Here is a 16,926-nt window from a genome sequence, read left to right on the forward strand (position 1 = left end):
CAGTTAGTATTTAATCAAGCCTTACAAGATACTACAATGGAGTATGCGCACAAGTAAGTTCCATGTAGTGTTGGTTAATTACTCTTGTGAATGATTTGCATGCACATTTACAGAAATTTAAATATTTGTTTCCTGTAAGTCTCTGGAAATGGAAGTTAAAATATATCCTTGTCTCTATGTATTTCATTATTAAAATTAAAGATGTCAGAGATCCACACTAGCCCTCCCAAAGGGAGAGTACCTCCTTTTAGACAATAGTTACATGCTGAAGAGAGCCCCACTCATCAATCCAGACTGACCGCTAAAGTTTTCAGATTAGAGCTTTGACACCGTGAGTTCTGTCAGAATGTGGATAGTAAACAGTGCAATAATGCACAAGCTGTTACGGTCATGTCAAGGCGCTGAGGAAAATTTATTATTGTATTTCCCTCAGTTATTGCACAACAGAATCACAACCTTTAAGTGTTGCATTTTCCGTGTTTTTGATGTTTATATTCTAGAGGTGCCTTAGAAAAGGGAGGATCTAGACTTTAACAAAGATAAAAATCAGAGACAGATGGGGAAGACCAATGACCCTTGCAACAGCGTGCGCTGAGTACATCCACCTGGACTTCATCTTCCTCTGGAACACTGAAGGCCCCAAGTCATGTGCCTTCAGAACTGCTGATCAGCATAATCCTGTGTTTGTGAGCAGAATCACCAGAGTAGAACCTCTAATCCCAGAGAGTGTTTGGTCAAGTACAGTATGTTAATAATCCATTGTCCCCGATGAATATTTCTTGCAAATCTGGGAACAGATGGATGGTCTTGGGCTGCAGCACTGGATTGGGATTCTGGAGATGAGAATTGAATCTACAGTTCTGCCACAGGTTTAGTGTATGAATTTGGGAAGTCACTTAGTTGGAGCCTCAGTTCCCAATCTGTAAAATGGATATAATACTTTCTTCCTCCCAACCTTTATTCTGTCTCTTTAGACTGTAAGCTTTTAGGACTCAGGCTGTGTTCCGTTGTGTTTGCACAGCACCTAGCACAATGAAACCCCAATCTTGGTTGAGGCTTTTAGATCCTGTTGGAATACAAACAGTGTTCCTGCCAGCATAGAAGCAATTAGACTCTTTTCATACCCAAATAAAAGTTCAGGTTAATTCAGTAATCCCTGAATTATCACAGATTGAATCAGTCAATCAAGACAGTGTTTCAGAATAAGGACCTCAAGATATTTTCTTTTCCTTGTGTATAACCACTTACGAAGCTTTAAACTGAAGTCAGTTTCCTTCCAAAGCCTCACACACAAGTTAACGTAGATTCTTCCTCAATGTAATAGGCCAGTATTAAGCATTTGATTTTACTTCTCTCTTCTGAAAAGTTACGTCAACTTTGCAGACAGCAGAGTAGATAAAGTTTTGGCCTGATACCTTAAAGGGTCACTCCTTTCAGTTAACTAACTGATGCTAGTTTTACAAACCTCCCTCTCAAAGAAGAACTGGCAAGAACCAGCATGTCGTTGCTTTCTTATTTATTAGACTGCTATGAAAGAGATCTGTTTTGCTCAACATTTTGATTGTTTCACCCATCTTGAAATGACAACGGCAGGCATTCTGACAAGTGGATTGAAGAGCTCTTATACTGCAAGTTCTAGAAGTGTCAAAATGCTCTGTGAGTCATTGGAGTGTAGGAAGTTACAACAGATATCCCCTACACCTCCCACAGGAGGAAGCATGTTGTGCTGGGCCCCATTCTTCCATAGTGGGGAAAACATCACAATGATGTAAGCCAAGACACTGACTGGGTCAGAAACTGCTTTTCCATGCATTTGTACAGCACACAACGCAATGGGAGCGAGCCTCACAGCCAGGTAGAAAGACTTGGGTTAGCGGAGCTCACACTAGCACGCTAAAAAGAACTGTGTGGACATTGTGGCACTGGCGGCCGCTCAGGCTACGTATCTGAACTTGAACCAGGCAACTGGGTGGGCTTCAGCTTGGATGGCTACCTGGAGCCTCCACCAGTGCTGCTACATTGGCCCAGCTATTTTTAGTGTGCTAGCTCAAGCCCTACTAGCATAAGTGTGTCTACCCGTGCTGAGGGGTTTGCTCCCAGACATGCCCAATGAGGCCTGGATCCTGGGCAATACTGTTTGGAGGGGCTTTTTTTATGCCAACAAAAATAGGTCCCTGCCTTAGTTCTGCAACTCAAAAGAATACCCTGCCATCTCTTTATACCCAGGTTTATGGTGTTCTTGTACAACTGTATGCAGTGGGTTGAGAATAGCTAAGCTTGACTTCTCTTCACGGCATAAAACAGTTAATTAGTTGTAAGGCTGTATTTATCACTCACTCTTTGGTCAGAAGCGGGCAGGATTTGAGCAGGAAGCGCGACAAAGCAGTGTCCTGGTAAATGAGATCAGGAGGGGCAGTTGGGCTCTTTAGATTCAGGCACCGAACGATGACATAGAGAACAGCAGCGACTGCAGCCAACTTCACCCCATCGAACACGGCTGGCAGCTCGGGGGTTTCCAGCATTGCATTCATTTCAAATCTAGAGACAAAGAAGAATAACCTTTTTGCAACGTATTGACACATTTACACAGCAACTCAAGCTGCAGTATGAAATACAGAATCCCACTGATAGTGCTATAAGGAATGCTTCGCTGCACAAATAAATACTCCCATGACAGAGTCCACTCAAAACAAGCCACATCTGGAGTTGCCTTGCATTTTAAGACTCTAAAGTCATCTCGTGTGGCTCTGGTACAGACAGGGGGATCAGTTAGGGAGGGAGATTTATTCCTACTCAGTGCTGCATTAGGATTTCTGTAACGTGGGTCTCTTAAGCATCAAACACTACCAAGATCCCGAAACCACTAGCTGACTGCAATGTCTCCAAAGAGTGCCCAGCACAACTGAAGGTGGGGGTGGTGCCATGCTTTGGGAAGAGATGAGAAACCAAGACATGCCCAATTTCTCCTCATAGTAGGATAAGCCACAGTTCCACATGAAGTCCCTAGAACTGTCATACCACTGTATCACTCCACATCAGCCTGAAAGAGGCTAATGAGTCTGAGAAGGGGGAAGTTAACCAGGTAGGCCACAGCGGAGGGGAATTTGATGGACTAAAAAAAAAATCCCCTGAATGAGGACAGAGCCCATCTGTAAAGGAACAGGAGGGGCTATGATAGAAACCAGGAAGCTGGCAACAGAAAGAGGCTGCAGGGAAGCAGTCTGCAGTCACTCCCTGGGGGAAGGGAGGTGTGTCTGAGCCTACAGAGTTTTAATCTGCAGCAGGAATGGCAGAAGCTCCCTAAAAGTAGGAGGACCCTCCCATGCCACTCCTTCCCCCAAGGCCCCTTCTCTGCTCGCTCTATTCCACCCCCTCCCCCACCACCCCTTATGGCCGGTAAAGTGTGAGGGCATAGCCCTCCCACTTTTAAAAGTGATGGGACCATGGTCCTCTGACCCCCCTTGTTCCGGCACCCCTGATCTGCAGTAACTCCTTGGGAGGATAGAGTTTGGGCTGACAAACCCAGAGGGAAACCAGAAGGTGTAGAAAAGGCTCAGGAAAAGGCAGCAAGGTTTAGGATGGTGCAGACCTTGGCTGCTGATTAGAGGGTCCCTGAGCTGGAACCAGGAGTAGAAGGAAGGCCTGGGTTTGCCTACCAGCCACTGGGGAAGTGGTACCAGCTGGGCAGCAAATGAGAAGACTGCCTGGGACCCTTACTATGGAAAGACTGATATCCCGGAAGGGAAAAAACGCACAGTGACCTGGCCGGAGGACCAAGCCACAAACATGCAGCACCCAAGTCAGAGAGCGTGAGAGAGAGCGAGCAGCAGGGCATGTAGCAAACTGCAGAAAGGAGTGTTGGACCAGAGTGGAGCTAATCCCCAGACCCGGCCAGAAGGATGCGCCTTAGAAGCAAGTGGACTCAGGGACAGTCTAAATCCTTCAGATTGCTTGAAGATAGGGACACCGGAATGTGTGTTTGGTAATGGGATACCTATTCTTTAGAAATACTGAACCCCCCCCGGAGGAGCAGTGTGGGTCAGTGGATTTAGAGACAAGTTTGACATGATGATGCTACCATGAAATAGCGTCAAAGTGAACTCCTTCTCACACTGAACAACATGATAGGTTAAAGTAAACAATCATGTTATCTGAATCCTCCTTATCATTAAGGCTACATTTTAGTCACGGGTATTTTTAGTAGAAGTTATGGACAGGTCATGGGCAGTAAACAAAAATTCAAAGCCTATGACCTGTCCATGGCATTTACTGTAAATCCCTGACTAAATCTTGGGTGCTCGGGAGGTGTGGTGGGGGAGGGAAGAGGCGTGGCCAGAGGGCTCCGTATGCTGCCTTCATCCCAAGCGCCGACTCCGCAGCTCCCACTGGCCAGAAACCGTGGCCAATGGGAGCTGCGGGGATGGGGCCTGTGGGCAAAGGCAGCATGGGAAGCTGCCTGGCCATGCCTACACCTATGAGCTGAGGGACACGTTGCCGCTTCTGGGGAGCCCCCCCGCCCGAGGTAAGCACTGCCCAGAGCCCTCACCCCCCTCCTACGCCCCCACCCCTTTGCCTAGCTCTGAGCCCCCACCCACACCCAAACTCCTGTTGCTCTGGGAGTTGGGGGGGAAGGGGAGGCGCGGTGGCCCAAGACTGCCCCAGCAGCAGCCACTGGAAAAGTCACAGAGGTCCTGGAAAGTCACAGAATCCGTGACTTCCGAGACCTCTGAGACAAACTCACAGCCTAACTTATTGTTGCCCAGGAACACAAGGATGGCCAGAATGGATCAGACCAGAGTTCCACCAAATCCAGTAACCTGACAGTGCCAACACCACAGGTTTTGGAGGAGATGCCAGAAAGCATGCAGTGGGCAGATATGGGATAATCTGCCCCTCATAGTATCAAATATCCTATTTGGGTATCAAATGCCAACTGAGTTTGTTATTTTTCCACTTAGGCTTACTGTAGTTCTGCAACCAAGAGACAAGATTGGGATTAAAAACCCAAGCCCTACACAAACTCCTTAGAGACAAGATTATGCAAAGAAACACATAGATCTCACACACTTATAGATTCATAGATATTAAGGTCAGAAGGGACCATTATGACCTAGTCTGACCTCCTGCACAATGCAGGCCACAGAATCTCACCCACCCACTCCTGCAATAAACCTCTCACCTTTATCCCTCTGTATATGACAAACTATGAGAGTCTTCAACTTTGGCCTAGCCTCTGCTCCAGAAGCAGACATGCAACAGTCAGCCTCTATGTACAAATCATAGAAATGCAGAACTAGAAGGGACCTTGATACTAGGTCTCCAGCTAGCTACTGGTCTGGTAAAGGAATCTATTTAAGCGGAGCCAGAGCTAAGCGGGCAATTTTTCCTTAGCCCTTCTCTCCCCATGCCAAATATTAATTCATGCAAATAAATGAGAGAAATATTTACCAGAGTTGCTTGGTCTTCAGAGCTAGAAGTATTCAGGCAGTCCTCAAAGGAGCTGAGTTTTACTGTTCAGACCAATGTTCTAGTAGAATTACCCTAAAATAAAACCACAAAGATCACATTACCACCACTTCCAGTAGAGAAATATGCAGCCTAACAGAAAGAACACAAATTACTGTGTAGAGGTCCCACTGCAGACAAGAATGTCTGCAAGGCAAAAAGATAATGGTAATTAACTTGTGTATGAAAGTCATGGTGACACAGTGTACTCTTTGATACATCTGCTTCATGGAAGCCTTTTTTCAAACACAGATTACTTTAGTTGACCTACCCTGTGTAGTAATCCTTGAACTGCACAATGTAAGTATTTTCACTGCAAAAGACAGATCCCACTTTCATTGCAGCATCCTGTAAATTCACACATGCTGGAAGTGAGAAGCACCTCTCAAGTGCAAGACTGACTTGTATTTGAAAAGACAGGACATGAGAAGAGATACTGTGCAGGGATCATACACATCTCTCAGGATTTCCTGCCATTGCAAGGGTCTACCAGGCCTCTTCTCAGCTTTCTGTAGACTGTACATCACCAGCATTGTGGAATTGCTAAGCTGTCAAACTGAAAAAATTCTTTCCATTGCTTTAACATAGGCTTAGCCAAGAGAACTCTTACTTTAACAGATGGAAGCTCATTTACAAAATCCGTTTGGCTTCCACACTTTTGGTATCACAATTTACAGCATATCACTCTTCAGCAAGATTGTGACAGCAATCAGGAGGTCCAGACATGCCCATTTAATTAACACTAGTATACACGTGTGCCAACACTCATGGCAAAATCCGGTATGTCATGACACCGCATTAAGGCAAGTGAAAAGGATATAGCTTCAGAGGCCAGTCACTTATACTTCACGATTAGCTCTTCCGATCCCCTATATACACCAATTTGGAATCCAAGCTTCTGGAGAAGATAATCACACCTCTGTCTTCCACCCTCCATGACCCACTCAGCAGCTCTGCATGTATTATTTTAGAGAACATTCCATCAGCCAGGCTCTCCTGCACTGGGTCCAACCAATGATATTTAATTGTCTTTACAGGAAAGCTCTTAAATTTGTGTGCTCTCAAAGGAACTTCAGTGTACCTTTGACCAACTGTTGACAAGTTGGCATGTTAGAAGCCATAAGATGTCACTAGAACTATATTTACACTGTAAGAAACAAGAGGGATGAAAGTAAGTCCAGGGAAGTTTAAGGTGGTGACATTTTTTAATGCTTTAACCCACATTTCCATTAAAACAAGGTTGCGGGGAGCCACATATCAAGTGATTGTGATGGCTTCTCCATCACTTGAGGTCTTCAAATAGACTAGATGTCTTTCTAAAAGATGTGTTGTAGCTCAACCAGCAATTATGGGCTTGATGCAGTAGTTAATGAGTGAAATTCTATGGTCTGTATTATGCAGGAGGTCAGACTATATGGTCATAATAGACAATATGGTCCCTTCTGGCCTTAAAAATAGTCTAGGAATTATGTGGACAGGATTGTGTCATCCTGACCGTGTTTTCACAAAGTCGAATGTGATGCTAGCGCAGCAGTTAGACTGTCTAAGTGCCTCCCTCTGACCTATGTACAGCAGTATGTCACACCAAGCTGAGTGTGACATACTGCTGTACATAGGTCAGAGGGAGGCACTATAAATGCTAGGGGTTTCTGTTAAGAAATAAGTCCACAAAAACCAAATATAGGACAGAAGTCTTTGAGACAATTTAGATGAGGATAAGCCATGCAAAAAGTAGCAGAAGTCAGTGAGAAAGAAACAGGCAGAAGTCAACAGGCCTCCCCACAGGAGGCACTGCTGAATTAGGACAGTTTTTGAAAACATGCCATTGAGAGTAAAACAAAGTTGAAGGTAATTGCACACTCTGCACTAAATATTGGAGGTTACAGCAGGAATACTAGTTTTTAAAAGTCTGTTTGCTTATGTTCAGGCATGCTCATGCATACAGAATTAATGTGTCAGGAGTAGATTTGGTTTGTGGCGGGGGGGGGGGGGGGGGCGTGGTGTTGGTAATGCATTAAATGGTGTCTTCTGCATACAAATACCTGTAATTTCCACAAGGGACAAATTCCGCTCTTACTGACAGGTTACCGTACATCTCAATAGCAAGCTGTACGAAGGATTGCATTAAATACAAGAAGAATAGAACTGTACATCTGTTTCTTGCAGACTCGGTAACATGTGGATGGCAAGCTATCCAACTGCTATTTCAAATTTTATGCAATTACGTGAAACGTTTGCATCCACAATCAGCACAAATAAGAACTTTTTGTTCTGCCTTTTCCTCAGAGATTCAAGTCAATTGACAACGCCACAAAAAGGGTACCTGCCAAAAGCTGAAAGAACACCCTAAGGAACTTCTGATCATTTGGCAGGAAGTCCTAAGAAGCATGTTCTCAGGGTCCCCTTATTTAGCACCTGTGAAGATAATCTAATCCTCTTGGAAATGAGACCACTCAGAGCACATTAAGCAACTGTTAATGCGCGTCAGCAGGGTCCCCACAGACAGACAGTGGCAGGCTACTGCGGGACAGATTCAAATCCCAGCTTGCAGTGAACTAACTGCTTGTGCAGACAAGCCCTACGAGGGCAAACTGAACAAATCAAAGTTGCAGCACACAGTTCAGTGCTGAAAGACCACTCATAGCTTGTGCCAAAATCAGGGCTCAAGGGAGGGATTTGCTTGGTCAGTCAGTCAGCCTTCAGACCAGAGGATCTGGCTCATATCATGTTCCGACAGCAACTTCCTGGCTAGTGCCTTTGGTGGATTTTGAATTCTTCATTACATAGCACACAAGCCAGATATTTAAAGTGTAGAGGTGCTGTAAGGTTCTGGGAGAGTGTTTACATTGCACAAGGCACCATCTAGCTGGGGCCAGATGGACAGGAGTATTCAGTAAGTCATCTGATTTTATGGAAAGCAGCTGGCATCCAAAAGACCGACTCTTGGAGCTAACACTTTGAAGAGATTTGCCCATACACTTAAGCATTCTAAGCAAATTTACTTTTGAAAACTTTGCTTGGATAATTCTGTAAGTAGGGACTCTCTTTTGGCCTTGCTAACAGAGACCCTTTAAATCTAGTTTGCAGCCAGAGCCTCTTGAATCTTTCTTCCCTTCTCCCAAAAGAAACTGCTTTGATTCTCCTTAGCAGCATGTTTCAACAGAACCATTTTAGATATAACACATCACAGGGAGCTCTTGCATTTTGTCCTCCTTGTTCCAAATCTGGAGTTTTCACAACCCATTTGACAGATTCTCTATAATATTAACTGCTGCTCCAATTAACTTTCCACAAAGGAACCTCGCAGATTCCTGCTTGTCAAAAAGAAATATGGCAATTTCAGTACATTTAACCACAGGGTGTACAGATCAGATGTACACGGATGTAAAACCATTAGGGCTCTGCTATTGCCTTGATAAGGTGCATCCAACTGACTCTTTATCTTACAAAGCAAAGAAACTCGCCTGTACTCACGCAGATTCCCAGCCTTCCCTATGTTTGCTCCCACAACTCAAAATACAAACATGCTTATGAAATAGCAGGGAACCAGGCAAACCAACCAAGCTAGTGCATAAAAGCAGACTGCATTCAGAAATACATTCATTCTTACTTGAGAGTATCCTTTATCAAGGCTAGGTATAGAAACATCATAATGCATTTTGCCGCATTAGGGTGTATCAGCCTGACCACATCACAGAATACGGAGAGCCATCTTATCTAAAACTATGATTAGGTTTGGAAACAAGATCTATGATGTGCAGGTGATATGTCACAGGGGAGATGTTGCTGAAGTCCTTTATGCATGGATCAGAAGATATGAGTCTGTTACTCTGCTTCAAGGTAATAGCAGGTTGTTTGATTCATCAGATTAAAGCAGAACCAAGGCCCCTGCCCCATTTAATTGGAAACACTGAAATAAGTAGCGAATCCCTTATGTGCTGGAACCCCAAAGAACGAACCAATATTTGTCCTTGTTTTGTAGGGTAACTGCAACATGGATACTTCGTGAGTTATGATAGATAACTTCCCTAAACAGAAAACAAAACAAACAAAAAACCCAGGCAACCTTATAGGTCTCAAAATAATTTATGTGGATAAAGTACTGACCAATCCTTCCTCCAACAGGTGTGTAATACTGTGCAGCAAGTTATTTATCTAACATGCTACCCACTGGAGAGAGAGTTACACTAAGCACAAGGGAAATACACAAATCTCAGAGCACTTTACAACAGCACTCCATTACTGCAAGTCAGTCTCTTCAGTGCAATGCTACTTCATTAAAGACCTGGGCAGGATGCTGCTGGCATCAAGTCATGGCTACATGAAGCAACACGGAAGTTATAATCTGATCTTTTAGGCCTATTAAACAGGACCTGTGTAACTATCTAGGAGGCCTGTTAGGATCCCTCACAGTATTTTTAAAAAAGCACAGTCATACTGTCCAAGCCTTATGTATATTGAGCCCTTTCCCTGGTAGGGAGCCTGAGGATTCCCTTCTCTGCACTGTCAAAGTCCCCACATCAGAACTGTTTTCAGCCAAGAAGACAGGAAGCAGGGCATATTGCAGATGCTTTTTGGTCAGCTGCAGGAGTTGCTGCTGAGTGATAAGATACACTTCATCCCACCCAGGGCTGAGCACTCATCAGAGCTTCCTCTGCAAAGTAAACAAAAGACAAAGTCCAAAAGCACTATGCAAACTGACCAGCCTCAAAATATATTTAGAGAAAAATACCTACACAGTCAACATTAGAGGGAACAGTATCTCCCTGTGAAGCCGCACGGGGTTATCTGTGCAGTCTCCCAGCACTTGCAGGAAATGTTCAAGCAGCAATAGTGCTCAGAGAATTCCATTTCCTGGGACCATGCATGAGAAGAGGAATCTTGCAGAGAGCCCTTCACACAAAGCATGTTTGCAGCCAATGAAAACTAGTAGCACGAGTCTAGGGGAGCTCTTTAATTTTAAGTTTTACATTCATAAATTCAAAAACTAAAAACAAGGCAACATCATTTCAAGACTGAGAGGAGCAGAAGTACAAGGACCACTTTAAAGAAGCCCAACACATAGTCAGCTAGTTAAGAACAGTACACAGAATGCTTCTGGCACATGCAATTCTTAGCTTCTGGTGAGGACTGACCAGGAATGCAAGATAGGTAAAGCCTTCAAGTCAGTCGAGAGCTTCACCCATTGATCTTTGGGTTTCTAGAAAATGTCACCCTCCACACCCCTCTCATCCCCCCCCCCAAAATCTTTGCAAAGGCACAAAGGGCAGTGAGATGCCAAACTCCCAGTGAAACTCAGTGAGTACTGTAACCTGGAAAGGTTCTTAGGTGCCTATTTTCCTCCCCAAAATTAGTTCACTTTAATACTTTTAACTTAGTTCTGCCTAACTAATCATGCATACTTCTCACAGTATATGCACTTCAGATATTAATGCACGTCTGAACAGCAACTAGAAAAATGGGATTCTGACTAGGATTACCAGGTCATACCATAATACAAATTTAATAAGTCTAAACTCTGCATTTCTAGTTCATTAAAATGGCTTTCCTTGCCAGGCAGAACCTGAAACCCTGTCCCTACTATGTATGAATCAAAGGATAAATATCACTGCCACATCCCATGACCCAACCAATTCTTGCCACAATTTGCCTACAGAAGGGCACATTATTACCATATTGCCAGGGGACCCCAGACTCCAGCCAGGCCAGAGACATCAGCTGGTACTATACAACATGTGAGGTTTAGCACACATCCAGTATGTAGCTTATGATTGTAGATTAAGTATACATTAGAATTAAGTAGTTTGCACTGTCAGTGTACTGGTGTGCATTACATTTAGTTATTTTGACACACATAATGCCTTCCATAGACATTATATGGTGCAAGCCCCCAAATTAGTTTTTTTAAGGCAGAGTTTTGTCACAATTCTAAGAATGTTTCCATGTTTATTTTTACTTCCAGTACACACAAATGTATTTGGAATTTATCCCCGTGGAAAGATTGCATCTGAATCTGCTGTACTGAGCTAATGCTTTAGAAGCAGAAAGTGAAATCAACTAGATTCCAGCTATTAAAGATTATTGGGATTTTTTGAGAGGACAACCTGAAACTGTAAAAAGCAAACAACTGAAATTGTGATAAATTGGTTAGATTTAATTTTCTTCAGTCCAACAAATCTGAAAGATGTAAAAACACCTTATTTAAGTGACAACAAAAGCTCTTTTAAAGAGGCATTATTGAAGAGTCTAGCATTCCTGAGAGCTCAATCTAAAGTGACAAAGAATGCCAATGCCCTGGACAGATCTCCCCACGATTCCACTTCCGACTACCTATTTTCATGCTGTTTAACTGAAGTGATGCAGATGCTGAAACAGAAATATCTTAATGGTGTGATCCAACTTCAGTACCAGGCAGCTGTTCTACTGTTACATGTATGCAATGACACAGGGGGAAAACACAGCCTTCTCTACCATAGGACATATTGTGTTTGTTTCCTACCACGGCTGCTAGCACTAGCAGCACTGAATTTATGTTAGCAATGGGAGTGCTACCCTGGAGCAAGTACCAGAATTGTAAGCACCATGTTGTACAAAAGTCCTTTGGGTAGTGTTAAATTGTCCTTAAAATGCTGCCAACTGCCTGCACCCCTCTTTCCATCAGCATTCCCATCATTGCTACCCCTGGAGATGTACCAGCGACAACGGTGGCTGCTTTTTTTTTTTTTTTAATAAAGAAAAGAGCTTAAATGGCTGTTTCCCTCCTTGCATGTTGACATTGAAATCGGTTGTCCGGTACTGAAGTTCATCAACCCTTTTTAAATACACGATTAACTTATCCATCAGATGAACCTTTAACCAGATTTGGCTTTTAAAGAAAGAGAGGGGAATGTTTATTTGTGCAGATGATCAGATTTCAAACGTTTGGAGATATTAAAACAGTTAATGCACATTTTAGATTAACAGCAGCAGGTGAGGTTTATTTTAACTTTTATGTAATGTTGAATAATCTTTAGAACAAATCCAAAACGATAACTGAAAATAACTCCAAAACACTAATAGAACTTCAGAAAACCTTAATATTCCATACAACATATTGGCACATGAGCAGGTGAAACCACTAGACCTGCCACCTAAAGCAAAATTTGGTTAAAAGCTAGTTTGTGCCCAGGCTGAGACCTCGTATGTCAAGATATATCCTGGGTAAGTATTACTGGCAGTATTACTGGCCACTGAAAGTGTTTATTATAAAATCCTAATGCCACCACTAAAATTAATTGACAATCTTTTGTAAACACAAAAGAGGAACAGAAAGGCCAAGGGAGTCACTACTGCAATTAGCAAACTTTTTACTTACAATTGTTAAATACAAAGCAGCCCAGGCAGCCAATGGATGCTACAAATCCCAGTCCAGAGAGCAACTGATTTTGTATTTACTAATTTCTAACTGCTTTGTTCACAGCTGTCTCCACCACACCTGAGGGCCAGACACCTAAACCCCATCTTTTCTACAACTTGGAACCAACTTGACTTGTACTTGCCAAGCAAATCCATAGTGTTTTTCTGGTTATTCCTTCATCACTTCATCCACCTCAACGATTACCTCCACCCACAACAGTGTTGATATTTTAGATGGTGTGCCCTTCAGGATAGGGAAGCATCTTTGAGGGTGCGTCTTTACATGTCACACAAGCGTTTCTTGCACCTATGGATGCTTTATAGCAATGCTAACCTGACAGCATCTTGGATTAGCTCCCTAAATAGGAAGCCCAGACCTGAAGAGAAAAAGAGGGTTAGAAAAAGTTCGCTCAAAAGCCAAAGCTCCAACCAGAAGAAGCTGGTGTTTCACAATGGGGGATGGGGACAGAAGGGATATACAGCCACAGCCCTTCCTGTAAGAAGCTACTTCATGCCCAGGGGAAACAGGGAGAGCTTATCCCTCTCCAGCACCAGTAAAGCCTGGGTCAACTTCCATCCCCCACTGAGACTCAGTCTACATGACAACTTATTTCGGCATAACTATGTCTCTCAGGGGTGTGGAAAATCCACATCTCTAAGCAACATAGTTATACCGACCTACCCCCAGTGCAGTACCTCCTATACTGACAGGAGAGCTTCTCCCGTTAGCTATTGCCACTCAGAGAGGTGGAGTACCTATGCTGACAGGAGTTAAGGTTTGGCAAAGGGAAAAAAAAAAAAAATATGGAGAGAAGGAGACCAAAAAAACCAAACAAACAAAAAACCGTGCAGAATGAAGGTCTAGCCAAAGTCCAGCTGTTAGAAGTGGCAACCAAATACAAAAGAAAGTAGGTCTAATAAAATGAGGAAGGGTACAGTGAGAATTCTAAAATGGCTGAGCTCCTTTTTACAGCCCATCTCAATGAAACTGAGTTATGACAATTAAGCAGTAACAGCTATTTAGCTTAATAAAACAGCTATTGATAAAAAGGAATAAAATGAAAAACTGAACACTTTGTACCAGTCAGTTGATTCGATTAATAAGCCCGGCCCACAGGCATTTCTAGACCAGCAGTCGTGAGAGAAAGGAAGCATGGTAGTCATCTTTTATATATTTAAAAAAAAAAAAAAAAAAGGAAATAGCAATCCTGGTACTTACCATGACAATAGGACAACTATAACTTCAATCAAAACCAAAACAAGTAGTTATCTAGAGGTTAAAGAAACCGGGAACTATGTATGTATAGCTGTTGGTTTAATAAAGAACTAGTCACTACAGACAAGGAAGAGCTTTTAAAAAAATAAGTTACATCAGTTGATGAAAGAAATATAACAGTTGTAACACATGAACGGCAGTACAATATTTGACACTGTAAAACATGAAATCTTACCTGGAAAACCCAAACTGACCCAGATAGAGCACTGTCTCTCAGACTGAGAACTGAACAGACTGCAAGTGGTAGTCAAAGGACATCTAGAGTTGGTTACAGAATGCCAGAAATATGGCAGTGCTGGCCCACGGCTATTAGAGAGACAAGGTTGGTGAGGTAATATCTTGTATTGGACCCCCCCCAAATTGACTGTGAAGTCCTTAAAAACATCATAATCTCTAAACCGCCAAGAAAATTGCTATATAGTCCCTGAAATCTAACCACTAGATAGCGATCAAATCAGCAGAGAGGGTGCCATCGTAGTCCTCAACCGTGGTGACTATGTGAATGAGGCCAACTGACAACTCTGACACCACCTACAATAAAGAAAGAACCCCCCCACACACCACAATTTACCCATGCCTACCACAACACGTGGTGTACCTCATTCAGTGCATAATCAAAAACATTACCTCACCCACCTTGCCTCAAAAATATATCAGGTGCTAGGAGTTGGCCAGGGAAGGAGGTAGCAGAGGGAAAGGTATCCAGTAAATAGAATAACAGACTGAAGTGAGACCTGAGTTTTAATTCCCAGGTCTACCACCACCAACTTGCAACCCAAGTCATTTCACCTCTATGTCTCAGTTTCCAAGCTGTAAAATGCAGATAGCAAAACTACCCCACCTTTGCAGAGCACTTTGAGATACCTGGATGAGGAGGTGATATAACAATGCCAAATATTATTGGGGACAGGAGGATGGGAGGGGTGCAGCATTTCATATTATGCACATTTTTATTTAGGATCTTTATTAAATGACATGGAAAGACAGATAATGGCTTATTAAATTTGCTGATCCCAAATTAGAAGGGTACTTCAGACACCAGTGAGAACAAAGTAATAATACAAGGAAAACAAGAGATTAATGGTATAAGCAGGAAAATGGAGATACAATTTAGATAGCTATAATTTACAGAGTAAGGCAAATAATCCTTTCTCTCTAATGGGAAGGTGACACTTGGAAAGTAGGAACAGCTGAAGGAGACTTAGGGGTGACAGTGGACAGCAAACGAGACATGAGTTTGCAATGTGATATGGTGCAATAGAGGCTAATGCAATTTTGGACTGCACATACAGAGGCATCTGATCACCAAACTCGGAGGCAACTGTCCCTTTATATAGAACTGAAATAACTGCACCTGGTAGACTGCACAGACAGATACTGATGAACAGAAGTAATAAAAGTGCTCATAAACTGGAGGGATTGAATTACAAAGAAAGAACTAAACAGCATAGCTAAATGGAAACAGAGGAAGGGAAGAGGGCAAGACATGAGAACAGGTTGCAAATATCCAGAGCTCGTAAAGCCTCAGGAAGGGTGAGAATTTTTTGTCGTGGGGATGGGGGAGGAAGAGCATGTTAAGAAAGGGAGAAAGCAGATAATGAATGCCAGAGAACATTCTGGAGGTCAGATGCACCCACATGAGGCATGGGCTTTGTAAAGTACAGGTGAAAGCCTGTGACATTGGGGTAATTTTGAACTGGGCTGCACAGAGCACCAGTCAGTGTGTGCAATGAGGGCTACCCTTGCTCCGATGTGGGAGGGAAGGGCTTGTCATCCATAGGGGAAGGAGAGGGCCAAACGGATGGGGGGAGAAAGAAGAGGGTCCTTGATTCCTGCCCAGGTCCCCCACCCCACAGACAGATGCAAGGAGGGATGAGGAAAACACCATACCCCTGCCTGGCTCCCCACCAGTAGACGGATGTGGAGTGGGGACCTCAATCCCTGCGCAGCTCTCCCCCCCAACCCCACCCCATCATGGGGGAGGGGAATGACACTCGATCCATGCCCAGCTCTTCCCCCGCATCATGGAACCGGGGGAGGGGCTCGATCCCTGCCCGGCTCTTCCCCTCCCCCATGGATGCGGGGCCGGGGTGAGGGGGGCAGACACTGGATCCCTGCCCGGCTCTTCTCCCGCCCGTGGGTGCGGGGTGGGGGACACTCGGTCCCTGCCCGGCGCCCACTCCCCTCACGAGACGGGGGCGGGAAGAAGGGAGAGCAACCGATCGTCACCCATCTCCCCGCCTGCCCCCAGGCTGTTTGGGGTGGGGTCTCCGCCCCTGCCCGCCTCACCTGTAGGCCCAGCCCGGTCGCTGTTCTCGACTCTTCCGGCACCAGTTCCCATCGATCCGCAGCCGAGCCGGCCCTGCTACCAACTACCCCTTAGCAACCTCCCGTGCAATTCGATTGGGGACTGGCCACGCCACTCTCCCCCCAAAGCGGCTTGAGGTTGGCCAGTGGGCCGGCGTGGGGGTGGGGAAACGCTCGCACCCTGTAGCTGCTCAGCTTGTGGCTCCGTTGCGCAGGATCCTTGGCTTCCATTGGCTTTCAGTCCCTGTCAGTCAGGGGTGGGCGGTGACTGCCAGTGGCTTTATGACGGGGTGCGTGGCGAGAGGGAGGGGCAGAGGCCAGGGGAGCTGGCCTCTTCTGGAGTCACCTGGTACACCCCGGCTTTTCTGCGGGCGGGGCTGCCCCCTGCCAGGCCCCACGTACCTGGCTGCTGAGAGCCCAGGGGCCTGGCTCCCCACTGCTCT

At 44.5% G+C, this 16,926-nt stretch overlaps 1 protein-coding gene across 3 annotated transcripts in view; it reads right to left on the minus strand.

The window, feature by feature from the left end:
• The window catches only part of ABHD2 (abhydrolase domain containing 2, acylglycerol lipase), an 87,272-nt gene extending 70,585 nt beyond the window's left edge, over window positions 1–16,687 (minus strand). Inside the window, exons 1-3 of one of the 3 annotated variants that reach the window (XM_037911537.2) lie at window positions 16,466–16,663; window positions 5,449–5,541; window positions 2,338–2,538 (exon numbers count right to left, since the gene is read on the minus strand). In XM_037911537.2, coding sequence (XP_037767465.1) covers window positions 2,338–2,531 — 194 coding nt within the window. In that variant the 5' untranslated portion in view covers window positions 2,532–2,538; window positions 5,449–5,541; window positions 16,466–16,663. Of the gene's footprint in view, window positions 1–2,337; window positions 2,539–5,448; window positions 5,542–16,465 lie in introns of all 3 variants that reach the window. The other 2 variants (XM_007060352.4, XM_043524541.1) reach the window with 2 other exon arrangements.
• Window positions 16,688–16,926: the final 239 nt, after the last annotated feature.

The sequence above is a fragment of the Chelonia mydas genome, chromosome 10 (assembly GCF_015237465.2).
Source record: "Chelonia mydas isolate rCheMyd1 chromosome 10, rCheMyd1.pri.v2, whole genome shotgun sequence".
NCBI classification, from domain to species: Eukaryota; Metazoa; Chordata; order Testudines; family Cheloniidae; genus Chelonia; species Chelonia mydas.